This window comes from Erinaceus europaeus, chromosome 15, assembly GCF_950295315.1.
Source record: "Erinaceus europaeus chromosome 15, mEriEur2.1, whole genome shotgun sequence".
Classification (NCBI taxonomy): Eukaryota; Metazoa; Chordata; class Mammalia; order Eulipotyphla; family Erinaceidae; genus Erinaceus; species Erinaceus europaeus.
The window spans coordinates 36,794,018-36,820,551 of NC_080176.1; the positions used below are offsets into that span (position 1 = coordinate 36,794,018).

The 26,534-nt window shown below is 40.6% G+C and overlaps 1 protein-coding gene across 10 annotated transcripts in view; it reads right to left on the minus strand.

The window, feature by feature from the left end:
- TMEM241 (transmembrane protein 241) overlaps positions 1-26,534 on the minus strand; it is a 181,689-nt gene that overhangs the window by 46,342 nt on the left and 108,813 nt on the right. For all 10 annotated transcript variants that reach the window (XR_009545056.1, XM_060173606.1, XM_016190468.2 and 7 more), the window contains 2 exons: positions 21,121-21,190; positions 16,379-16,472 (listed from right to left, as the gene is read on the minus strand). Coding sequence is in view for 9 of the 10 variants with exons in the window: in XM_060173606.1 (XP_060029589.1) it covers positions 16,379-16,472; positions 21,121-21,190 (164 nt within the window). In the remaining variant the exon portion in view is untranslated. The remainder of the gene's footprint in view (positions 1-16,378; positions 16,473-21,120; positions 21,191-26,534) is intronic.

Here is a 26,534-nt window from a genome sequence, read left to right on the forward strand (position 1 = left end):
TTTGTTTCCCTTGCCCATGGGGTGGGGCCTCCAAGTACATCTCTAATGTGAGGGTCCTGAAATGTTTCATCAATGTATTCTTCCATGTATTTTACAGTATCAGGTTTAATATCCAGATCTGTGATCCATATTAATTTTGGTGCATGGTGTTAGGCAGCAATCTAGTTTCATTTTTCTGCACGCATCTGCCCGATTCACCCAACATCACTTGTTAAAAAGGCACAGCTGTTTGAGTTCATGCATTGCAGTGCACCAAGAAGCTGGGTTCAAGCCCCCAGACCACTGCAGGGGGGATGATGCTTCATGAGTGGTGAAATAGTGCTGCAGGCCTCTCTTTCTTCCCTCCCATTTCCTCTCCCCACCTTTCTCACATTTCCCTCTTGATTTTTTCATGTCTATTCAAAATAAATAAATATTTCACCAACAAAGAAAAATCCTGGCACCAAAACATGCCAGATCTGAGCAGTGCTCTAGTCCTCTTTTTGTTTTTTTTTATTCTCTCCCTCATAAAAATAAGTTGTAAGGGAAGACAACCTAATGTTTATGTAAAAGACTTTCATACTGAGGCTCTGAGATCTGTTTCAATCCTTGCACCACCATAAGCCAGAGCTAATAAGCAGTGCTCTGGTCTTTCTCTTTATATATCTTCCTCTCTGTGTCTCTTTCACATAAAATAAAATATCTTTTAAAATAATAAATAAACTGTAGTCTGGGAGGTGATGCAGTGAATAAACTACTGGGTTCTTTACACAGACCCCAAGTTCAGTCCCTGGCATCGCAAGTATTAAAGTGATACTCTGACTCTCCCTCATAAGTAAATAAATAATTTATAAGTAAGTCAATCTTTCAAAAAGAAAAACTTGTGTGTTTCATAAAAATACTACTGGGCTAGTCAGATAGACCACAAGCTACATGCAGAATGTCCTCTTCAGTCCAGATGTGAGTGCACAAACGTACAGAGGTGTGTACAGTAAGATTTCTGTCAATAAGCATTGACTTCACACGCCCTTTCCTACAGTAAGCCAAATGAATATCAATTTATCCTCCAAAGGAAGTCTTGTAAGCGTTTCCAGGAAATTGGTCTTTAAGTTGCAAAACTCACTTTAAGTTATCTTAAATTATCTTGTCTATTCACAGCACCCACAATAAAAACCTAACAGGAAATTTACAGAAATTCAGGGCATTTCCTGCGTAAATGAACTGAAGCAAACTCATGCAGGTCAAAAGTTGTGAAACTCAGAATTTTTATCGTATTTTTGTAGCACAGAACATTGTGATGATCAATGGTACTAAAAATAGTTCCAAAAATATTAAAAGAGCTCATAGTCAGAAACAAGAAAAACAACAACCTTATCCAAAATAGCAAATCATCCATTAACATCACCCACATTGCTATGAATTATCTTGACAATTGGAAATGGAATTAGTATTTTTTCCCCTTTAATCCAAAACTGTCATTTCTCCTCCCTTGTGTCCTCTGGGAAACCATTGTCTATAAATGAGTAATTCCCAGATAACTAGCTTATTTGCTGACTGTCCCACACTGCCTAACAATAACAGAACAGCTCCCTGACTTGTTACTTCGTGTTCCCATTGCTTCAACAGTGATATCATGGAAAGACACTGACATGCCATTATTATTGCCCAGCTAGAAACTGTAAAGGAAATTATGCTGTTGCCTCTAGGTTTTAAATTTCCATGAAAAGTGATTTGCACTGCCATAGCAGCTAAGACTGTGCAGGAGAAGAATTATTTAACTGGGAAACCGTCATAATTAGATTTTTTAAAAGCACACTCTTTCAACATGAAAGCTATATTACTGAACAGCTTCACTGGGCTCAATAATTTATTTTCATCAGGCCATTTGAAAACAGAGTAAGGTGCTGGGTAACAATGAAAGGAAGATTAAATAGGACGGGGATAGGGAGCATAATGGTTATGCAAAAAGACTGTCATGCCTGAGGATCCAAGTTCCCAGGTTCAATTCCCTGCACCACCATAAGCCAGAGATGAGCAGTACTCTAGTAAAAAATAAACAAACAAACTGTTCAGTGTGCCAGAAAGAAGGGGTGAGGAGACTTCTGAAACCAAGAAGATGGTCAGGAAGTGCAAAATAACAAAGGCTTTCCACACTCAACAAATATTGACAACAGTGATGATGGTGATGAAGATAACAAAAAAGGAAAAGAAGGCACTGAATTCACCCTGGCATGATAAAACTGAAAGATACAGAAAAAAGATTGGTCTACAGCATGTGAGCTCAGACCTATAGGGATACAGAGGCTACACAGGCTCCTGCACTGAATACAGGCCCCAGATCAAATCTATGGGATTTACAGTTGATGATACTTATATATATTTCCCATATTTGGGAGCTACTCTCTTCGCTGATCCAGCTTTCTAGTCCTATTTCCAACTCTGACACCATCTCCCCAGACAATACCTTTGGCCCTCCTGCATGTGAACTATCAGGCTCAGGCAAAAATTAGTAAAGTCATGGGCCCCTTGGATAACACCTAAAATAGAACTAACTACTTTTTCCAAAATGCAGACCCTAAATCTCATCTGCTATATTCTTGCTTTTAAGGTTCCAGATTATTAAGAAATTTGTTCTGCTTTATATTTTAGTGCTTTTTTAGACACCAAGTTGCAGATGGCGCCAACCTGACTTCCCTGGGCAGACGACCTCACCTGGAGGTCCTGGAACCCCAACTCTCCAGAGCCCTACCCCACTAGGGAAAGATACAAACAGGCTGGGAGTATGGATCAAACTGTCAATGCCTATGTTCAACAGGGAAGCAATTACAGAAGCCAGATCTTCCACCTTCTGCATCCCATAATGATCCTGGGCCCATACTCTCAGAGAGACAAAGAACAGGAGAACTTTCAAGGGAGGGGATGGGATATGGAACTCTGGTGGTGGGAAAAGTGTGGAATTTCACCCCTCTTATTCTATGGTTTTTTTTTGATATTTTTCTATTCATTCTTTATTTTATAAATAAATTAATTTTTAAAAAGAGTTGCCAGAGAATTCCACTATTGTGACAGTGAAGAGTGCAGAAAGAAATTTCTATAGGTGTGAGAGTACAGGTGGGAGCACAGGTTAATGAAGAATATAGTCAATAGATTTCTGTCCATGAAAAGTCCTCTGACTCACAAAGCAGATAAAGAAGAAATTTTCCAGTGATATATCAAACATACTAGTAGCAGAAACTCAGACCAGTTAGGAAGGCAAGTCCTAAAATTAAATTTTCTGAGTTTGGAAAAATAAAAGATTGGTCTAGTCCCTGTGAAAATTCATGAAGCATTCTGTATGTTTGTGACTGGGTGAAGTCATAGATGCTCATAAGACTTATTATGGAAACTATTTCACAATATATGCAGATGTCATTATGGTTTATACTCTTTTTTTTTCTTTTTTAGTGTTTTATTGAAACAGATGAAAGGAGAGAGAAAGAGAATGAGAGTATCACTGGGAGTATACTCTTTTTTAAAAAAAGATTTTATTTATTGACTGATGAGAAAGATAGGAGAGAGAGAAAGAACCACACCTGAGTCTGGTACATGTGCTGTCAGGGATCAAACTCATGACCTCATGCTTGAGAGTCCAATACTTTATCCACTATGCCAGTTCTCGGACCACATGTTTTATACTCTTAATACTATGTCTTGTATAAACTATATCTCAATAAAACAGGGGTAGGGAAGTCATAGTATTAAGAGTGTGCAAAGAAGAGAACTTATACCTTATTTAACATAGACTTGGCCCAGTGAGAGAAAAGCATGATGGGTATTCTAGGTATATTCCAGCAGTTTTTTTTCACATGTGTGTGTACATAAGAGTCTTATTTCAGAGCCTAAAAGCTATTTACCTTCTCAGAAGTTCAAGGTATGATTCAACAGTAAGTCTTAGAATTTTCCTATATGGGGGTTAGGGCTGGGCGGCGATGTTCCTCCCAGTAAGCACACATATCATCAAGTGCAAGGACATGGATTTGAACCCCAATCTCCACCTGCAGAGAGTCTGCTTCATGAGCAGTGAAGCAAGTCTGCAGGTGTCTTTTTCTCCCCCTCTCTGTCTCCTCCTTCTCCTCTCTCAATTTCTCTCTGTCCTATTTTTAAAAGGGGGGGGGGTGGCTGCTGGGAGCGGCAGATTCATAGTGCAAGCGCCAAGCCCCAGAAATAACACTGGTGGGAATAAAAAAAAAAGAGGGAATTTTCCTATTAGTTTAAAAAATTAAGTGGAAGGCTGGTAAAATAGCTCACTTGAATAGTATGCTGTTTTACCATGTGCATGACCTAGGCTTGAGCCTGGCCCTTAGCACACTATGGAAACTCTGGTGCCATAGACTCCTTCTCACTCTGAGCATTGGGCTTCCCTGTCTCTATCAAAAAACCAAAATAGTGTAGAGCAGAAACTTACGTTATTGAGGGCTGGGTGGTTGCACACTGGTTAAGCACACATAGCACCATGCACAAAAATTCCACTATTTAGAAGTCATAAACTCTACATGACTCTACATTAAAAAGGCACTAAGCTTCTTCATTTTACAATCCCACCAGAGTCAGCAAGAATTTTATGAATACTTCTGGAGACATCTTAGAATTCTAAGCACTGAATACTATCAGCGTTAATTCATAATGCTCTCATGAGCTCATAATATGCGAAACAGGTAACTAAGACTTCTTCATAGTTCAATATCTTGATAGTAAATCAAGAGGAATGCCAACATGTCAATGAAAAAAGGTAGTTTTTTTTAAGTCCTGGCAAGATAGCCTGAGAGATAGTGAAAATTCAGAAAAATTCCTATCCAGTTAAGTTTTTCAGATGAATAAATTATATGGAAGTTGAAATTTGCCAGCAGCATCTTGCTAAATCTTTTTTTTTTCCCCTGCCTCTAGGGTTATCGCTGAGGCTTGTGCCTACACTACGAATCCACTGCTCCTGGAAGCCATTTTTCCCATTTTTGTTACCCTGGTTGTTGTTATTGTTGTTAGATCAGACATGAGAAATTGAGAGATGAGGCAACAACAGAGACGGGGAGAAAAAGACAGACCTGAGAGCTGCTTCACCATTTGTGAGGTGACCGCCCCCTGCAGGTGGGGAGTCAGGGGCTCAGACCAGAATCTTAAGCCGGCCCTTGTGCTCCAGTCCTTGTGCTCCGTGCCATGTGTGCTTAACCCACTGCACTACTGCCCAGCCTCCTCATGAATCCTTTAAGAGAAACTCCTATATGGGAAGCACAGTTCAGGAAAGCAGTCCTGTTACTTCACAAGATGTTGTTATAGAAACAGCTCTGAAGGTTAGCTGGCAATTGCTGTATATAATTAAGGCTAGTGATCATGGGAGAGCCAGCAAGGTGGTCTCCATGGTAATATCAAACACATCCTTTCACAAGCACAACCAACAGTTGTGAATCGACAATTATATAGGTTTTAAAAAACACTGAGTCAAGAGCACGTGGCACAAAGTGCAAGGACATGCGTAAGGATCCTGGTTTGAGAAAAAAAAAAAAAAAAAAACCCAGAGCCGTAAAGAACAGAGTAAGACACAGCTTTCTGGTCTACCACTGCCTTCAGGCTATGTAAGGAAGGCTGGCTCACCTGTGACATTAGCCAAAAGAAAGTGTTCTTACACAGACAGCCTTGAAATGGGAGTAGACACTGGGACCTTGGGACCCTAGAGGGCCAGTGCTGCTGTCTGGAGATGTCTCTCATCTCCTGGTTAAATCCCAGCATAAACTCACTCTGGCCTCAGCTGCCTTTTCCCAATAAGTGCCAAGAACTCTAGCTGCTCTGATGTTAACAGGGTGCGGCAATACACTACCCAATTCTCTTGGGAGAAAGTTAAATTGCTGGAAAAACTTAATAAGAGAAAAATATAAAGTCACACCATATCTTCTTTATATGGCTATTTCATTGCTTTGCTCTAAAAAATTCATCCACTTTTTCCCCCTGTACCAATGCTTTATATACACTACAGGTGGGAAGTGGTTTCTACTTCCTTTATCAAAATGAAGACAGATTTTTTAAAACAATTACTGAATGTTCTATAATTTTTAGCCTAATAAGGTATTTCTGAATCATCAAAGAGAATAACTATAGTAGAGAAAACAAAATAAATTACTTAGAAGGCACTTTTGTCCCATTCTGAAAAATTGGAGACCTAAGGAAGATAGAGAGAAAACGACATGCAGAGAAAAGCACATGTGCCTTCTTCTGAAACTTGGAAGTGATGGAGTCGATGCCACAATGTGTTGGATATTGGTCCTGTTGGAATGAGCAAAAAGACACCTCAAGTCCTATGAATGACTTCCCTGTCTGTGTATCTGAGTTTCTACAGAATCCAAATTATTCTCTGGAGACAATAGAATATCTTTTGGGATCATTTTCTGGATATGTTGTTACCTAGTGAAATTACAATTACATCATGAAGAAATGCTGTTTCATCAGTTATAATTATATTTCAAATGTTAGCATAGATTGATGTGCAAATGGCCCAAAGAATGGAAAATATTCTACCACAGATGATACCAAAGTGGTTGAGGGAGGGAGAAGGAGAAAGGGAGAGAGAAATTGAGGGCTGGGGAGACAGCATAATGGTTATGCAAAAGCCTTTTAAACTCTGAGCTACCAGGTTCAATTCTAAGCACCACCAAAAGCCAGAGCAGAGCAGCTGCTCTGGTGAGAAAGAAAGAGAGAAAGGAAGGAAGGAAGGAAGGAAGGAAGGAAGGAAGGAAGGAAGGAAGGAAGGAAGGAAGGTGATGAGAAAAGGAACTAGGAGTATGGATTCATAAAGAAAAGGAAAGAAATTGATTGATTGATACACTAAAAATAGAAGAGGCTGTAATAGCTTATCTAATCCAACCCCAACATTTAAGAAAGATTCAATCAGGCAAAAACTAGTAAAGTCATGGGCCCTCTGGAATATACCTAAAATAGACCTACTAGCTTTTTCCAAAATGGACACTCCAAATCTTCATCTGCTATATTCTTGCCTTTAGGCTCATGATTAATCAACAATTTGTTCTGCTTTATATCTTAACTCTTATTCAGCCACCAGGTTCCAGATGCTACCATGATGCCAACCTGACTTCCTTGGGCAGATGACCCCATCAGTGTGTCCCCACCTCTCCAGATCCCTGCCCCACTAGGGAAAGAGAGAGACAGGCTGGGAGTATGGATTAACCTACCAATGCCCATGTTCAGTGGGGAAGCAATTACAGAAGCCCCACCTTCTACCTTTTGCACCCCATAATGATCCTGGGTTCTTACTCCCAGAGGGTTAAAGAACAGGAAAGCTTTCAAGGGAAGGAATGGAATATAGTGTTCTGGTGGTGGGAACTGTGTGGAATTGCACCCCTCTTATCCTATGGTCTTGTCAATAGTTCCATTTTATAAATAAAAAAATAGACATAAAAAAAAAGGATTCAACCACAGCAGCTAAGTTAAAAATCTCTCCACCTTTTCAGTTAACTTGAGTTACAAAGGGGAAAATTACAAATCTCTCTTGAAGTTTCAGTAAAAAAGAAAGAGATGTAATAAAATGGAGACTCATAAAACTAGTGTCCAAACAGGCAAAGCTATATACAAGGGAAAAACTAATCCTATGAAGATTTAAACACAGTGCTTTCAGCACTACTACTGTGCAGCTTTCAGGAATGATTTGTATGCCATAAAATTTGTCCCTTATAACTGTAAAATTCAATGATTTTTCAGTGAATAAATTTAATAAATTAATCTAAAGAATGGCGTAATCATCACCAGATCCAGGTTTAGAGTAATTCCATTATCCCTCCCCCAAAGAAAAAAAATCTTCCTCCAGCCTATTTGTAGTTAATCTCGGCTCTAAGAAGTCATCAGTATGCTTTGCACCTCCATAAATGTGCTTTTCCTGGAAGTTTCACACAAACAGAATCTCTCTATGTATATTCTTTTGTGACTGAATCTCTTTCACACAGCTTAGTATTTTTCAGATTCATACATCTGTACCAATGCGTTAACAGCTCATTTCTCTCTATTACTAAATTCCATGGTGGTTTACAGTCATATTAACAGACTTTTAAACTATCTCCAGTTTGGGGCTATTATGAATAATGCTGCTCTGAGCATTCATACTTAAGTCTATTTATGAACATATACTTTCATTTTCCCCAGCAGATTCCTAGGAATAGAATTACTATAATAGGATTACTGAATTATAATTCTATTATACCCCCTAACCAGCACAAGGTCATTATTTTTTTCCCCCATGTTTTCTTCTAAGTTTCCCAGACTGGGCTCTTATATTTAAGTGTAGTTTCCATCTTGAGCTAATTATGTGAAGCAAGGGTATAAGACCAGTTTTAAAAACATGTAGATAGCTGATTGTTCCAGCACAATTTGATGAAATGCCCTGGTGTCTTTACTGAAAAGTAATATACCATAAATGCCAGTCCTGAAACTAATACAATGTCTTGCTTATTCTAACCTTATAGTCAGTTTTCAAGCTGTGTAGTTTAAGTCTTCCCACTTCACTTTTACATTTCCCATTTTGGGTATTTCATATCCAAATAAATTTTTTGACCAAGTCATTAATTTGTACAAAAACATCTGTTATGATTTGGACAGGGATTGCATTAAATCTACTGATATATTCTGAAAGAATTTCCCCTTACCAATTAATATTACTGAGGGTTTTTTTTAATGTCTCCCAGAAAGATTTAAGTTTTCAGTGTGTAAATCTTTTAAAAATTCCTCAGTATCCTGCAAGGGAGTTTCTTCACAAGTGGTGAAGCAGGTCTGCAGGTGTCTATCTTTCTCTCCCCCTCTCTTTCTTCCCTTCCTCTCTCCATTTCTCTCTGTCCTATCCAACAACAATATCAATAATAACTACAACAATAAACAACAACAAGGGCAACAAAAGGGAATAAATAATAAATAAATAAATACTAGAAAATAAATCTAAAAAAATTATTAAAAAATTCCTCAGTATCTTTACCTTTTTAATGCTACTATGAATGTAGTTATTTTCTTGATTTTTTTTTTTTTAATGCAGTTCCAGGAAATGAACCCAGTGCCATGATGATAAGCCTCCTTCCTCTCTGACCCAATGTTAATCCTTTAGTTGAGAGAGAGAAAGAGAGAGAGAGAGAGAAAGAGAAAGAGACAGAGAGAGAGGGAGGAACCAAAGCACACTCCCTGGCCTTCTCCAATATAATGCTGGGGGTTGAATCCAGTGCCTCATAATTTCTTTTCCTCTTCATGTTTTAACACCTTTCTTCTCATGTATGTATGTTCTACATACTCACAATAGTTTATTATGTGAAATATACTGTTCATACCTTATAAATAACTTTATCACCTTGTAAGCATTTTCTTATATACCTCTTAGAAGTCCTATACTTAAATATTTCATAAACTATACTCTAAGTTACCCATCCATATTTATGACTTTGTATATTTAAGTTTGCCTTCTATTTATTTTACAGATGTTATTAAAATGAATATCTTTTGCCAAAATCTTTGTGAAGGCTTTTATTAATTTCTAGAAAATTTGTAAAGCTTGATTCACCAGTTCAGATAATTTGCCCGTTTTTTTACTTTAGATTCTACTTGGCAAGTGGTCTTTCAGAAAGATCAGGCTTACTTACAAGAGAATTATAAGTGTTTGATTTTGAAAAGACTGTTTTCTTTTAGACCATCGTTTCAGACAAAGAAGCAGAGAAACACATGTCATTGTGATAAAAGAAAACAGGAATACAATTTTATTAGGTATGTGTTTATCTAGTTTGCAGTAGCCAAAAACACTGCCTACAGCAGCTCCCTAAAGAGCAAAAATAACAGATAAAACTTGAGCATCTGTATTTTTAAACATTCCTTTAGAATGAAGTGAAGGGGCTTGTGAGACAGCTGACCCGGGAGAGTACATGCTTCGAATGTTGGAGTTCCAGCACACCATACAGAGGCACCACAACACTGGGGGAAGACTCAGTGCCCAGGGTCACTCACAGGAAGACGTGTAGTTTCTGCTGAGCCATTTCCCAATCATTTCTGGGGCCCAGGGGGTGGTGCACTCAGTTAAGCGCAAATAGCACCCAGTCACTCCAGAATTTCATTTTTATGAACATTATTATCTAGTATATAAAACCATGATTGACTAGTTCTGTATTGATCTTACATCTTGAGGCCTCAATAAATTATTTATTCAATTCATTTTTTTTCAGATTCCTTAGGGTTGTTTTCCTATAGGATGTCATCTATAAGTAGAATTTCTTCCTTATAGAATTTCTTCCTTTCTAATCTAGGTGTCTTCTTCCTTCCCCAATTACTGTACTTTCCAAAATCCCCAGTATACTGTTGAATTGAAGTGGTAAGCGTGAACGTTCTTGAGAGACTTAAGAAAAAAAAAATAGAGTGAACATTCTTGGGTTGCTCCCTGTCTTAGGGAGAAACTACTCAGCATCTCCACCACTAAGGATAACATAAGCTATAGATTTTTCTTAGATGCTCTTAAATGGGTTGAGTTGTTCCCTTCTATTTTTCTACTATTTGGTTGGTGAGAGCTTTTTCATTCACTTTTGTTCATGAATCAATGTTCAATTTTTTCAAAAAAGGTTTTCTAAATCTCTTAACATGACCATGTATCTTTGGCCTTTCATCTTTACTAGAATTAATATATTAAATTATTTTTCATATTAAACCAAATTTCCATTCTCTAGGATAAAAATTAACATGAATGGGAGTCCTGTGGTAGCACAGCGGGTTAAGCGCACATGGTGCAAAGCGCAAGGATTAGCATAAGGACCCAGTTTGAGCCCGAGGATCCCCACTGCAGAGAAGTCACTTCACAGGTAGTGCAGCAAGTCTGCAGGTGTCTATCTTTCTCTCCCCCTCTCTGCCTTCCCCTTCTCTCTCCATTTCTCTCTGTCATATATAACAATGACAACATCAATAACATCAACAATAACTACAACAACAATGAAAAACAACAAAAACTGGGAAGGACTTCCGGAGGCAGGGAAACTAGCAGCAGCAGATCTGTTTCTCTCCTCTCCTCCCCTCTCCCTGATCAACTAGGAATACCAAAGGAGACCACCTGGGACAAAGGAACCCTAAAGCAACCAGAAGGACAGAAATCACTAAAGTTAGGGCAGAAATAAATAAAATTGAGAATAAGAAAACCATACAAAAGATCAACGAAAGTTAATGTTGGTTCTTCGAAAGAGTGAACAAAATCCACAAACCTTTAGCCAGACTCACAAAACAAAAAAGGGAGAAGACCCAAATAAATTGGATACTAAATGAAAGAGGAGATATCACAACAGACACTGCAGAAATTCAACATGTCATGCGAGGCTTCTATGAACAACTATATGCCACCAAGCTAGAGGACCTGGAAGAAATGGACGATTTCCTAGATACCTACCAACTTCCAAAACTAAGTAAAGAGGAAGTGGATAACATGAACAGGCCCACCGCAGTCAATGAAATTGAAACAGTTATCAAAAATCTCCCCAAAAATAAAAGTCCTGGACCAGATGGTTTTACAAATGAATTCTACAAAACCTTCAAAGAAGAACTAATGCCTCTACTTTTAAAAGTCTTCCAGAAGACTGAAGACACTGGAATACTCCCTGCCAGCTTCTATGCAGCTAACATCACTCTGATACCAAAAGCAGAAAAGGACACAACCAAAAAAGAAAACTACCGACCAATATCTCTGATGAACATAGATGCTAAAATACTGAACAACATTCTAGCCAACCGAATACAGCAGTATATTAAAAAGATTGTTCATCATGACCAAGTGCGGTTTAAACCAACCAGGCATGTATGGTTGGTTTAATATACATAAATCAATCAATGTGATCTACCACATCAACAAAAGCAAGACCAAAAACTACAAGGTCATATCAATAGATGCAGAGAAAGCCTCTGACAAAAATACAACATCCCTTTATGATCAAAACACTACAGAAAATGGGAATAGATGGAAAATTCCTGAAGATAGTGGACTCTATATATAGAAAACCTACAGCCAACACCATACTCAATGGTGAAAAACTGGAAGCATTTCCACTCAGATCAAGTAATAGACAGGGCTGCCCACTATCACCATTACTATTCAACATAGTGTTGGAAGTTCTTGCCATAGCAATCAGGCAGGAGCAAGGAATTAAAGGGATACAGATTGGAAGAGAAGAAGTCAAACTCTCCCTATTTTCAAATGACATGACAGTATACACAGAAAAACCTAAGGACTCCAGCAAGAAGCTTTTGGAAATCATCAGGCAATACAGTAAGGTGTCAGGCTACAAACTTAACATTCAAAAGTCAGTGGCATTCCTCTATGCAAACACTAAGGTAGAAGAAATTGAAATCCAGAAATCAATTCCTTTTACTATAGCAACAAAAACAATAAAATATCTAGGAGTAAACCTAACCAAAGAAGTGAAAGACTTGTATACTGAAAATTATGAGTCACTACTCAAAGAAATTGAAAAAGACACAAAGAAGTGGAAAGATATTCCATGTTCATGGGCTGGAAGAATTAACATCATCAAAATGAATACACTACCCAGAGCCATCTACAAATTTAATGCTATCCCCATCAAGATCCCAACCACATTTTTTAGGAGAATAGAACAAATGCTACAAATGTTTATCTGGAACCAGAAAAGACCTAGAATTGCCAAAACAATCTGGAGAAAAAAGAACAGAACCGGAGGCATCACACTCCCAGATCTCAAATTGTTTTATAGGGCCACTGTCATCAAAACTGCTTGGTACTGGAACATGAATAGACACACTGACCAGTGGAATAGAATTGAGAGCGCACAAGTGAGCCCCTATACCTATGGACATCTAATCTTTGACAAAGGGGCTCAGACTATTAAATGGGGAAAGCAGAGTCTCTTCAACAAACGGTGTTGGAAACAATGGGTTGAAACATGCAGAAGAATGAAACTGAACCACTGTATTTCACTGAATACAAAAGTAAATTCCAAGTGGATCAAGGACTTGGATATTAGACCACAAACTATCAGATCCTTAGAAGAAAATATTGGCAGAACTCTTTTCCGCATACATTTTAAAGACATCTTCAATGAAACTAATCCAGTTACAAAGAAGACTAAGGCAAGCATAAACCTATGGGACTACATCAAATTAAAAAGCTTCTTCACAGCAAAAGAAACCACTACCCAAACCAAGAGACCCCTCACAGAATGGGAGAAGATCTTTACATGCCATACATCAGACAAGAGCTTAATAACCAACATATATAAAGATCTTGCCAGACTCAACAACAAGACAACAAATAACCCCATCCAAAAATGGGGGGAGGACATGGACAGAATATTCAACACAGAAGAGATCCAAAAGGCAGAGAAACACATGAAAAAATTCTCCAAGTCTCTGATTATCAGAGATATGAAAATAAAGACAACAACGAGATACCACTTCACTCCTGTGAGAATGTCATACATTAGAAAAGGTAACAGCAGTAAATGCTAGAGAGGCTGTGTGGTCAAAGGAACCCTCCTCCACTGCTGGTGGGAATGTCAATTGGTCCAACATCTGTGGAGAACAGTCTGGAGAACTCTCAGAAGGCTAGAAATGGACCTACCCTATGATCCTGCAATTCCTCTCCTGGGGATATATCCTAAGGAACACAACATATCCATCCAAAAAGATCTGTGTACACATATGTTCTTGGCAGCACAATTTGTAAAAGCCAAAACCTGGAAGCAACCCAGGTATCCAACAACAGATGAGTGGCTGAGCAAGTTGTGGTATATATACACAATGGAATACTACTCAGCTGTAAAAAATGGTGACTTCACCGTTTTCAGCCGATCTTGGATGGACCTGAAAAAATCATGTTGAGTGAAATAAGTCAGAAATAGAAAGATGAATATGGGATGATCTCACTCTCAGGCAGAAGTTAAAAAACAAGATCAGAAAAGAAAACAGAAGTAGAACCTGAAATGGAATTGGCTTATCGAACTAAAGTAAATGACTCTGGGGTGAGTGGGTGGGGAGAACACAGGTCCAAGAAGGATTCAGAGGACCTAGTGGGGGTTGTATTGTTATATGGGAATCTGGGAAATGTTATGCATGTACAAACTATTGTACTTACTGTTGAATGTAAAACATTAATTCCCCAATAAAAAAAATCAGAAAAAAAAAGAAAAACAAGAAAGGCAACAAAAGGGAAAATAAATACATATGAAAATTTTAACATGATTATGATTTATATTTTATGTGTTGCCAATTTTGGTTAGTTAATAAGAGCTATTGTTCAGGAGAGATGTTGGTCTGTACATATCTTTTTTTTTTTTTTTTAGGTCTGGTTCTAATATCAGGGTAACTCAACAACAGAATATAGTGCCACCCCTCCATGCCTAGTTTTCCTTTATAAAAGAGAAGAATAATTTTTTTAAATAATTGATAGGACTCAAGTTGGTCTGGACCTTTTTTTTTTTATTTTAACAGAAAGGTTTTCAATTACTACTTAACATTTATTTACTTGCTCTGGGTGTGTTGAAATTTTCCACTACTTTTTGAGTTAGTTCTCCTCACTTGTCCCTTTTGTCTAAATTGTCTAGTTTACCGGCACAGTTACTCATAATAGGACTGAGTATGTTACTTATAATATATAATCCATTTAGTGTCTATAGAACTAGTCTTGATGTCTCCCTTCATTTCTAATTATCAGTCATGCTTATGCTTATCAGACTTTCTTTTTTCTTAATCTATAAGGTTGTCAATTTTGTAGACACTTGCAAAGAACCAACATTGATTCTGTTTCCTTTTTTTGTTTGTTTGTTTGTTTTGGTTTAATTATTTTTGTCTTCTATTTTTTTACCAGAGTACTGCTCAGGTCTGGCTTATGGTGGTGCTGGATATTGAACCTAGGACCTACGGCCTCAGGTATGACAGTCATTTGCAGAGCCACTATGCTGTCTCCCCAGCCTTGTCTTCTGTTTTCTGTTTCATTAATTTCCACTCTAAGCATTACCATAGCATTCCTTCTGATCCCTTTGGATTTAGTTTGATCTTTTTTCTAGTTTTTTAAGAAAGCAGTTTAGGTTTCTAATTTGAAATCTTCTTTTATAATATGAATGCTTTTAGCTATTAGTTTCCCTCTAAGTACTATTTTAGTTGCATCTTGTAAACTCTGATATTTTTGTTCTCATTTGATTCAAATATCTTTACTCTCCCATGTGATTTCTCCTCTGCCACGTGAGCTATTCAGAACTGCTGCTATGCACTCACTGCAGTGTGTAGTGTGTGCTTGAGCAGGTGCACTTGATTGGCCCCTCTTTTTCTTTTTCCCGTTTCTTTTTAGTTTCCCCCTTTTCTCTAGTTTATGCTTTGATCATAGTTAATCAGATCCATAATCAGATCCATAATGAACATTCTTAAAATAGTATCATATTTATTTATCCGTCTATTTTTTTGTAGCACCAGAACTTCACATGTATGATTTCACTGCTCCTAGCTAGACTTTCTCACTATTTTTATCTCAGATAGAGAGGACAGAGAAATGGGGAAAGGCAGCACAGCACGAGAGCTTCCCCTAGTTTCATGGCACTCCTGGTGGTAGCAGGGCTTAAACGCAGGCCATGTGTATGGGAAGGCTCATGCTGTATTAGGTTAGTTATCTTCTGGCCCTTTGATGTCTTCATTAAAGTCCCCCTAGTCAGCCATTTTTTCATTTCTTTCCTCTATCACCTCCAAACTTTCCTAGCAAACCACTTGAGCGGCTGTGGGCAGGAAAATGAAAGCTGCCTGCAGGCACAAGGAGTCCAGACACTCAGAACTGCAGGAGCCTTGGAGATTTTCTGGCAAAACTTCTCATTTTTAGATGGAGAAATCAAGATAATGATTTACCCAGAACATTTTTCACATGTGTGATACCAATTATGTTATGTTGATAAAATAAGTAAAAGGAAGGAGTCAGGCGGTAGCGCGGTGGGTTAAGCACAGGTGGCACAAAGCTTAAGGACCAGCATAAGGATCTTGGTTTGAGACCCCAGCTTCCCACCTGCAGGGGAGTCACTTCACAGGTGATGAAGCAGGTCTTCAGGTGTCTATCTTTCTCTCCCCCTCTCTGTCTTCCCCTCCACTCTCCATTTCTTTCTGTCCTATCCAACAAGGACAACAACAATAATGACTATAATAATAAAACAACAAGAGCAACAAAAGGGAATAAGTAAACAAATATTTAAAAATAAAATAAGTGAAAAGTTCCCCAAATTGCTACCTGCATGAGTGAAGGGTCAATTCAGGACCAGTGACTTGAAGTGAATGGTGAAGATCAGACATGAGTGTGAGCGACGCCGGACACAAAGGCAGACAGGTTTCTCCCATCCTTCTCCCTCTTTCTTACCTTTGCAAAGAAAATCCAGGCTGCAAACTGCCCAGGGGCCATAAGGCTTTTAAGCTTCACCGTGCTGAACATGAGTAAGAATCCTAAAATTCCACTGGAAGAAGAAAATAATTTTGTCAGTGAAACCTGTTTTCCTTTAGCCAATAGCTAGCTACCTTCTGTTATAGTTGACCAAATTGTAGTTACTATTACACAACCTCTCTCTAGTGACTTCCAGATTAAAAACACCAAAAAGTTAAAAACAAAAAAACAAACATTTGAGTTCTTTGCTAAGGACCTAAGATGAGAGCATTTCACTGCAGATGGGGGAGGGGTATAGAAATTTGGGGGTCTCTGTCTATATCATTAAAGTAAAAACACATGGGTTGGGTGGTAGCTCAGCGGGTTAAGCACACGTGGCATAAAGCACAAGGACCGGCGTAAGGATCCTGGTTTGAGCCCCGGCTCCCCACCTGCAGGGGGGTCGCTTCACAGGCAGTGAAGCAGGTCTGCAAGTGTCTGTCTTTCTCTCCCCCTCTCTGTCTCCCCTCCTCTCTTGATTTCTCTCTGTCCTAGCCAACAACAGCAATGATAGCAATAATAATTGCAGGGAAGTTATGGGGAGGTGGTAAAGCCTGGCAGAGCTTAACCTATGAGATGAGTTCTCCTGGTAAGTGTCTCCCTCTCCAGAGGTGTTGAGCAAAATAGGGGAATGCATAAGTCTCACAAGGTTGGCAGCCATGTAAATCTTCCACGCCCACAAAATGCATCTTCAGCCTGCTCCATCCTATATCCACACAGGGTATCCTTAAGTCCCTGCCAGTTGAACCTCTAGCAACAGTTGCTAGGGAGGTTCTAGGTTCCAGTTTTTAGGCAGCCCCTCTCCTAACAACTATGGGTTGTCAAGCCCCTTCCCTTACAATCCTCTCTTTTTCCATGTCTGACCTGGAAGAGGGCGGGTGGCAGACTGGAAGGTGGACACCAGCCATTGCTATTGGCACCAAGTGGCTTAACCAGGTGTGCTGTTGCCTGACTCTGGGGTGTCCGCTGAATAAAGATTTGTATTGCTACCGCCTCAAGCTTGGTTCCTGGGTCATCTCTATGTGCTGTGTCCTCTCTCTCTCTCTTTCTCTCTCTCTCTCTCTTTCTCTCCCTCCCTCTACATTAGCCCAACAAATAATGATGACAACAACATGGGCAACAAAGTGGGAAAAATAGCCTCCAGGAGCAGTAGATTTAAAAAAAAAAGGGGGGGGGGTTATTCTTCCAGTTCTCCCATATTACTCCTGGAACTTGGTGCTTACAAAGTATTAGGAAAAGATTCCCAAAACAAAATTCACCACAGAGGACAACAGGTCTTGACTGGAGAACTGGCTCCATAACAAGTTCCCACTAAACAGACAGACTTATGCAGATGCTACACTCTGGAAATAATGCCTAAACCCACACATGTGTGACCCAAAAGAGCCACATCCTTACCCCTATTTAAGAAAGTCTGACAATGGGCCAGTATCTCGGGGGCTACTCAGAAGTCTGAACCAGCAAGGGCATCAACATGGCAGCAGGGACGGAAGTAGTGGTCTCACTTTTAGAAATATCACTGTGTGGGTCAGGGCCAAAGCAAACTCCAGACAGAATGGTCACCCTTCCTGCCACTTGGAGGCAGGGCAATTAGGAGATAGAAGGTAAGTTACAAGTGCCCCAGAGAAGTTGATTTCCCAAAAACACATGCAAGTGAAGTTTGAGTCTGGTCTTTAGTTGAAACAGAAAAAGAAAAGACAAGACAGCAGCTGTACTCTATGCCAGAGAGACAGATGATGTGATTCGTGTGTATTCTGTAGTCCTGGCCCTGGGATGTCAAACTGCCACCTTACATCCATTCTAGCACTGGTGTGTCCCTTCCTCTTGAACATGAGAGGGCACAACTCAATCTTGGGCTACTCTCTACTAAGAGAGTAGAGCTAACACAGTCCTTAGTCATAGTAGATAGAACATAGATGGTTGTCAGGTTTACTTGGAAGCAGGTTGAATTGAACTAAACACACCAAAGGTCGTATTTCACAGAAATCTGAGCCTCTGCTTAATTAAACTGGTCCATAGCCACATTCTTGGGGCCAGAGACAAGCACTGGGTTTCCCTGCTGTGCACTGAGCTTCGTTGGGTGGAGTGATTGGCCAAGTCCATCGACATCTGCATCTGTAGTCAGGGGAGACTGGGCAGCTATGGCCTAAGACACTTGTGAGCAAGCAGCAGGCAGGAAATATAGTGACTTGTGTTTGCTTGTGCATAGCAGCCCTCAGAACTTAGGCAATAACTCCTTTTGCCCTTTTTCTAACCTCAGAGTCTGTGTCCTTACAGTGAGAATGTGCACAGTGGGCCTCATCCCATTTTACGGAAATCAGAGACCCTCAGGAAGATGCCTCAATCTCAAATCTCACTTTTAAAACAATAAGCAAACTGAAGCATAGGTACAATTTGAATCCAGATTCCTGGTGTTTTCAACAGTTCTGCTCAATGCCACTGTGATGGTCAAACTTTACCAGGGAGCTGGGGAAATAACAATGGCCATGCAAATGACTTCCATGCCTGAGGTCATGAGCTCTCAGGCTCTGTCCCTAGTGTCACCATAAGATAATGCTGAGTAGTGCACTGGTTAAAGACAATAGTGACAATAATAATATTGGTAATAATAACAAACTACTAAGGAAATACAATGGGGACTGGGAAGAGAGAGGCTCCAGAGATGTGGTAGCAGGTTGGGAAGAGAAAGCATGACAGCTGACAGGCACCTAGGGCTCCTCAGGCAGCTTCCCCTCATGTCCAAGGAAGGAATGACTGCCTAGGGACTGTCCCATCTCCAGGCCCTCCTTCCCCTCCATCTGTCCTCTGCTCTCCACCTCCTGCCCCAACAGTTGGGGTTGTTAGTCCAAGGCAAGAAATACTTAAGACTTTACATATCTAATACATGCGGTCACTGTGTACTGGTAATATCTTTTCATTTTACAAATTAGAAAAAATAAAGCCAAGGCTGAGAAACTTGGATAATTTGCTCAGAGATCACACAAAAGGCCAGCAGTAAAAGCTGGGGTCAATGTAGTGCACAAAAGCAAAGGCCTTGATCCTTCCTGCTGGTGGGCATGTTCGAGGTCAAGGCCTGGCCAAGCCTGGGCTCCTGCTGCAGAGCGACCAGTGTACCACTGCTCATTGAGGGTGTTGGGGCCTCCGTGCACCACGGCGAGGGCTGCAGCCCCCTTGACTGCTCCATGGCTACCTCTGGAGCTCCTGGGACCACCATCGTGCTGGGCAACACCGTCATCTTCGTGGACACTGTGTGGAAGTTGCCCCAGAAGTTCTCGGAGACCAATCCCAACATGAAGAAGGTCGAGAATGGTCAGGGTGCTGACCATCACAGCTGTGGTGCAGCTGATGGGTTAAGCACACATAGTACAAAGCGCAGGACTGGAGCAAGGAGCCCGGTTCAAGCCCCAGCTTCCCACCTGCAGGGGGGTCGCTTCACAAGCGGTGAAGCAGGTCTGCAGGTGCCTGTCTGTCTCTCTCCCTCTCGATCTCCCCCACCCCTCTTGATTTTTCTCTGTCCTATCCAATAAAAATGAAAAAATGGACACCAGGAGCAGTGGATTTGTAGTGCTGGTACTGAGCCCCAGAGATAACCCTGGAGGCAAAAATAAATAAATCTAATAAAACTTCTTTTTTAAGACTTTACATAAAATCAGGGAGAGAGAGAGATCAAGATCTCCAAAAGGTATGGTACTGGATCAGCTTCAACAATTTTCTATATAGAAGTTCTATATAAGATGTGCTTGTTAAGAAAACTACAATAGGGGCCAGGAGGTGGCCCACTTGATAGAGTACACATGTTAGAATACACAAGGATCTGGGTTCAAGGCCCCAGTCCCCACCTACAGGGAGAAAGCTTTGCAAGTGGTGACACAGGGATGCAGATGTCTCTCTTTCTATCACCGCCTTCCCTTTTGATTTCTGGCTGTCTCTATCCAGCAAATAAAGATAATAAAAAAAATTTTTTTTAGGGAGTCTGGCGGTAGCAGCGGGTTAAGCGCACATGGTACAAAGCACAAGGACCAGCATAAGGATCCCGGTTCGAGCCCCCCGGCTCCCCAAGTGCAGGGTAGTTGCTTCACAGGCGGTGAAACAGGTCTGCAGGTGTCTACCTTTCTCTCCCTCTCTGTCTTCCCTCCTCTCTCCATTTCTCTCTGTCCTATCCAACAACAATGACATAAATAATAATAACTACAACAATAAAACAACAAAGGCAACAAAAAGGGAATAAATAAATAAATAAATAAATATTTTAAAAAAGAAAAAAAATTTTTAAGAAAACTACAATAGTCATCCCTATCAGGAACAGCATTGTGGACTCTCTTGTGGGCTCCCTCCAAAGGGAGGCCGAGTCAACATACTCTACCACTCGAGGAAGATGGATCCTGAAATGAATGCAGGAAGGACGAATGGATGGAAGGATGGGAGGACTGGAGGAATCCTAGCTCTTGGAAAAGTTTGGGAACTCTTTTCCTGGCTGAGGAACAGGGCAGGGCAGGCCCCAAATGCCTGAGGGTGCTCATAACAACCCACAGATGCCAGAGAGCTGTCAGCACCTGCACCACCACTCTGTCATCCCTCATTTAGATAACTAGCAATAGCTCTGAATGCCACTGAATGATACAGCCATTAGTACAGAAACACACAAGCTAATAGTGTGAAGAGTTTCTACAAGTTCAGATTACCTGGCACAGCAGCTGCTATGGAATCTGTAGAAATACAGGAATGGGAAGTCCAGGATGCTGAAGAGGTCACCTGAGGGATACAGCAGGGGTGAAACAGCAGCTCACACAACCTGGCCCCCAGCCACCCCCACATGCAGGTGAGCGTGGCAGCCCTCAGGTGCTGAGTGGTCCAGCACTAAATCTGCTGGCATCCCCATCTGGATGTGATTGTCATGGTCCTATGATAACAATGCCCATGTGTTGGGTTGTTGGAAAAGTCAAGATGTATTTTTCTAGGCAAAAATGAGTCATGACTTTTCCAGCAACCCAATCGTAAGAGTCTGCTTTATAGAGGACCAAAGTACTACAAGGTTTATGCACATTCTATCTTTCAATCCTCAGGACAGTTCTATGAACTGTGTGTGTTTTGTTTTGTTTTAACAGACACAGAGGGAGAAAAAAGTGTGAGAGACCATAGCATCAAAGCTTCCTTCAACTTGGTGGCAAAGAAGAACACTTTTCAAGTGAGCCATTTTGCCACCCCCATTTTAACTGCAGCTCAGAGAAGTTAGAGATTTGTCTAGGCTTGCACAACTCAAACTGTGGAGCCAGAATGTGAACCCCAATAGCTCTTTCTTCCTCCTACCAGGCAGCCATTCCTACCCAAAGTAGGGTGTGGAACAAAAAGAATTCTTAATGATTCTCTTATTCTTTTCTATCTTGCATCTATAAAAAGATTGTGAATGCATGTCTCTAACATCTTTTTTATGTTCGTATTTAATTACATAACAGTCAGCACACGGACAAGACTGACTGTATACTCATTTTAGTTTAAAGGCCAAAGAGCACATTTATTTCTAGTGAAGTAAGCTCATTCTTTTAGTTCCACTTGATGCAAGAGGAAATAATCACACATATTGGCTGCTTCCCACTTTGGGATCTGAACCTGGTCATAAACACAAAGTCAGACGATTAAGAGAGCAGAAAGTGTTCCAAAAATGTCCAAAGGAAAGGAATTAAGCATTTCCACAAGTGGGTTGCTTAATCTTTACAAATTTGAATTTTCTGGGATTCTAGAGCAGTTGGGCCTCAAAGACTCTGGGCTGTGATTCTGTCTCACATTCTAGGTGGATTAGGGTGAAGGGCTGATTTTCCTTATTCACAATATAAGTGTGAGGGAAACATGCAGGCAGTGTTTCCTTCACTACAACACTTATTAGAGTTTCAGTTTCAGAAACAATGGGCTGTTACACTTCCCTGGAGACCTAAATGATCTTAAGTGACTCAACCCTATTTTGGGAACATGCTAAATTTCATGTTTCTGGAGGGGTTTTTTTATGACTGTTATTTTTTGTTTGTTTACATGTGTATGTTTAAAAGGAGAGAGTCTTGTGGTATCCGATTTTTAGGCTATTCAATAAGAATTCTGGTGGTAGGTTTGCTGTGGAGCTACTTCCTGTAATCCTATAAATCATTACTAAATTACTAATAAAAATATTTTAATAAAGTAATGCATGTTAAAAAAAAAGGGCAGTGATCCAAGATTCTGAAGCTGGTTGCATTTTACCTTTTCAAACTTTCATTTAGTGATTATAGATTATTACTTCTATTCATAGTTAAATTAATTTTTTTAATTTTTTTAATTATCTTTATTTATTGGATAGAGACTGCCAGAAATTGAGAAGGAAAGGGTGACAGAGAGGGAAAGAGGGAGAGAGACACCTGCAACACTGTTTTACCACTCATGAAGCTTTACCCTTGCAGGTGGGGACTGGGGGCTTGAACCTGTGTCCTTGTGCACCATAATGTGTGCGCTCAGGCAGGTACACCACCACCCAGTCCAAATTATTTTATTTTTTACTTATTAGATATAGAGAAATTAATCAGGTTAAATTTTAGAGATGCAAGCACATTTTCCTTTAACCATTTTTTATTACCTCTGCAAAGAATGTGCTAATGTGCTATTTCCTGAGCTCACATATGCCATTAAATGCATGATTCTGTACAATCTGGTACATTATAATCACTAGTTGATAGAAATATAAAAAGCAACAAAACGTAATTTTGTAAAAAAATAAAATGGAAGGAGAGAGAGAACACACTTTTGGTTTGGGGCTTAGAATGTAACACAGTGTTAAAAGACCTTCATCAAATGTATATAGTTTTGAATTCAATTCCCTGTACTAAAAAAGAAAAAAAAAAACATAAGTCAGAAACAGAAGGATGATGGAGAGTTGGGTGGTAGCACAGCAGGGTTAAGCTCAGGTGGCGCAAAGTGCAATAACCAGTGTAAGGATCCCAGTTTGAGCCCCCAGATCCCCACCTGCAGGGGAGTCGCCTCATAGGTGGTAAAGCAGGTCTGCAGGTGTCTATCTTTCTCTCCCCCTCTCTATCTTCCCCTCCTCTCTCCATTTCTCTCTGTCCTATCTAACAACAACAATAATAACTACAACAACAATAAAAAAAACAACAAGGGCAACAAAAGGGAAGGAAGAAATAAATAAGAAACACAAGGATGAATATGGGATGATCGCACTCACAGGCAGAAGCTGAAAAACAAGATCAGAAGAGAAAACACTAAGCAGAACTTGGTCTGGAGTTGGTATACTGCATGAAAGTAAAAGATTCTGGAGTAGGTGGGTTGGGGGAGAGTTCAGGTCCTGGCATGATGACAAAGGAGGACCTCGTGGGGATTAAAATAAAATATACCTAAAAAGAAAAAAACAAAGTTTGGGGCCAAGGAGGTGGCTCAGTGGTCAAGCACATGCCTTACATGTGGCAGGTCCTAGCACTAAGTGACAGCAACAGAAACAAAACCAGGGAAACTTAATGGATGGCAGAGGGCTGCCTTGTTCACTCACTCTCCATCATCATTTACTCTTTCTCATAAACACTTTAAAAAAAATAAATAAGTAGAGGCTCTATAGTGGAGATGTGAGGTTCCTGCTGTCTTAGGGTTCAAAAAGACAATCGATAGTTAATGTTATCATCACATTATTTGGTAATTGGGTTAACTTTGAAAAGTCCTTTTGTTAGGGCTTGCTGTAGAGTACCCAGTATCTTGTATATAGCTGTACTATTGGTTGCTTCTGATCTACTTGGTCTAGGCTATTGAGAGAGTCTGTATATCAATTACACAGCCTATATATTAAAAAGATTCAGTCTGTGTTTTAAAAAACTTCGAGACATACAATTAATTTTCCCCCTCTCATATTAATTAACTAGTGATTTATATGACTTTCCTGTATGCCTCTCCCAATCCATATCAAATAATATTGCATCTGCCGATCACAACCTAATCAACACAACGATTGCCACCTCAACATGCTTCACTTCAGACTGTGTCCACAGACTTCACGTGTGGAATGACAACCCTTCAGCTTTATTACTCGGGTGAGACCTTTCCTTTCATAGTATACTCACTCTAATTCCATCCCAGGTGGTTCACTTTCTAACAAAGTCCCAAAACCTAGATATACACCAGTTTCTGTGAGAGAGAGCATATGTTCACACGTATCCATAAACTACTGCAAAATATATACCTGAAAGCAGAAGTACACTAGAGTTTGCAGTGAGTACCCCCCTAACAGTTCCTCTCCACTATTCCAGCCTTTGGGTCCATGATTGCTCAAACAATTGTTTGGCTTTGTATATTAACTCTCTTTTCAGTCACCAGGTTCCAGATGTCATCAGGATGCTGGCCAGGCTTCCCTGGACTGAAGACCACACCAATGTGTCCTGGAGCTCAGCTTCCCCAGGAGAAAGAGAGAGGCAGACTGGGAGTATGGACTGACCAGTCAACGCCCATGTTCAGCAGGGAAGCAATTACAGAAGCCAGACCTTCCACCTTCTACAACCCACAATGACCCTCGGTCCATACTCCCAGAGGGATAGAGAGTGGGAAAGCTATCAGGGGAGGGGGTGGGTTATGGAGATTGGGTGGTGGGAATTGTGTGGAGTTGTACCCCTCCTACCCTATGGTTTTGTTAATTAATCCTTTCTTAAATAAATAAATAAATAAATAAATAACTGGGGTCAGGTGGTGGCACACCTGGTTGAGTGCACCTTACAGTGTGCAAGGACCTAGGTTTGAGCCCCTGGTCCCCACCTTTAGGGGGGAAGCTTTACAAGTGGTGAAACAGGTCTGCAGGTGTCTGTGTGTGTGTGTGTGTGTGTGTCTCTCTCCCTCCCTCCCTCCCTCTCTATCTCTCCCTTCACTCTCGATTTCTGGCTGTCTCTATCTAGTAAATAAATAAATATAATAAAATAATTTTTAAAAATAACTTTAGTTCTTTCTGCTACGATGCCACCAAACACCCTTGTGATCAATTCAGGCCCAACGCTGGCAGAGGAACTCCGTCAAGGACATCATCAGACTCAGCTGTCTAGCGTGAGGAACATCATGTACTGTGGAGTCCCTTTCCCCTCCAGAGGCGACAGCTGAGGTCACCCTGGCACCCTGATCTGAGAAGGCAGCCAGAGCATCCTGCTCTGTCCCTGGGGCAGCTGTTGCACGCTAGCTCCTTCCCTCCCAGTTTCCCTCTCAGTATGAAAGAAACTGCAGTGCAGTCAGTGTGGTAATGAGGAAAGTCAATGGACTCCTGAAGCTCTGCTTCCTCTCAGCAACCAGTCTTCCAACACAAGTGCTCACAAGTGCTCAGGGTGCTGTCTTTGTTGATCTCACAGCAGCCTATGACACGGTCTGGCACTGTGGTCTCCTAGTCAAGATCTGAAGATGCCTGACTCCATGGGTGGCCAACACTATATCGTTTCTTCTCCAAAACAGAAGATTCCGGGTGCATCTGGGTGACAAGTCTAGCAGATGGAGACTTGTCTCAAGTGGCCTCCCCCAGGGCTCTGTTCTGGCTCCTACGCTATTTAATATTTACATCAATGACCTCCCAGAAACTTCTTCAAGGAAGTTCATCTACGCCGATGACATATGCTGTGCAACTCAGGCATCCAAGTTCGACATCCTCGAGGAAACACTCACGAAAGACATGTCTCTGATATCTGAATACTGTAAAAAATGGCAACTAATCCCTAGCACTGCAAAAACGGTATCATCTGTTTTCCATCTACACCATGCCTCGGCCTCGCATGAGCTTAAGTGCAGCGTGGCGATACGAGAATCCGGCATGAAGCCCAGCCAGTCTATCTTGGCGTTACTCTCGATCGCACTCTGTCATTTCACAAACATCTCATAAAAACTGCAGCAAAGGTGGGCGTGAGGAATAACATCATTGCAAGACTGGCCAGCTCCTCATGGGGCGCGAGAGCTTCCACACTACGATCATCGTCTCTGGCATTATGCTATTCCACTGCAGAATACTGTGCCCCAGTATGGTTCCGTAGCCCCCATGTCCACTTGGTCGATTCCAAATTATATTCCTCCATGAGGATAATTTCTGGAACCATCCGTTCCACCCCGGTTC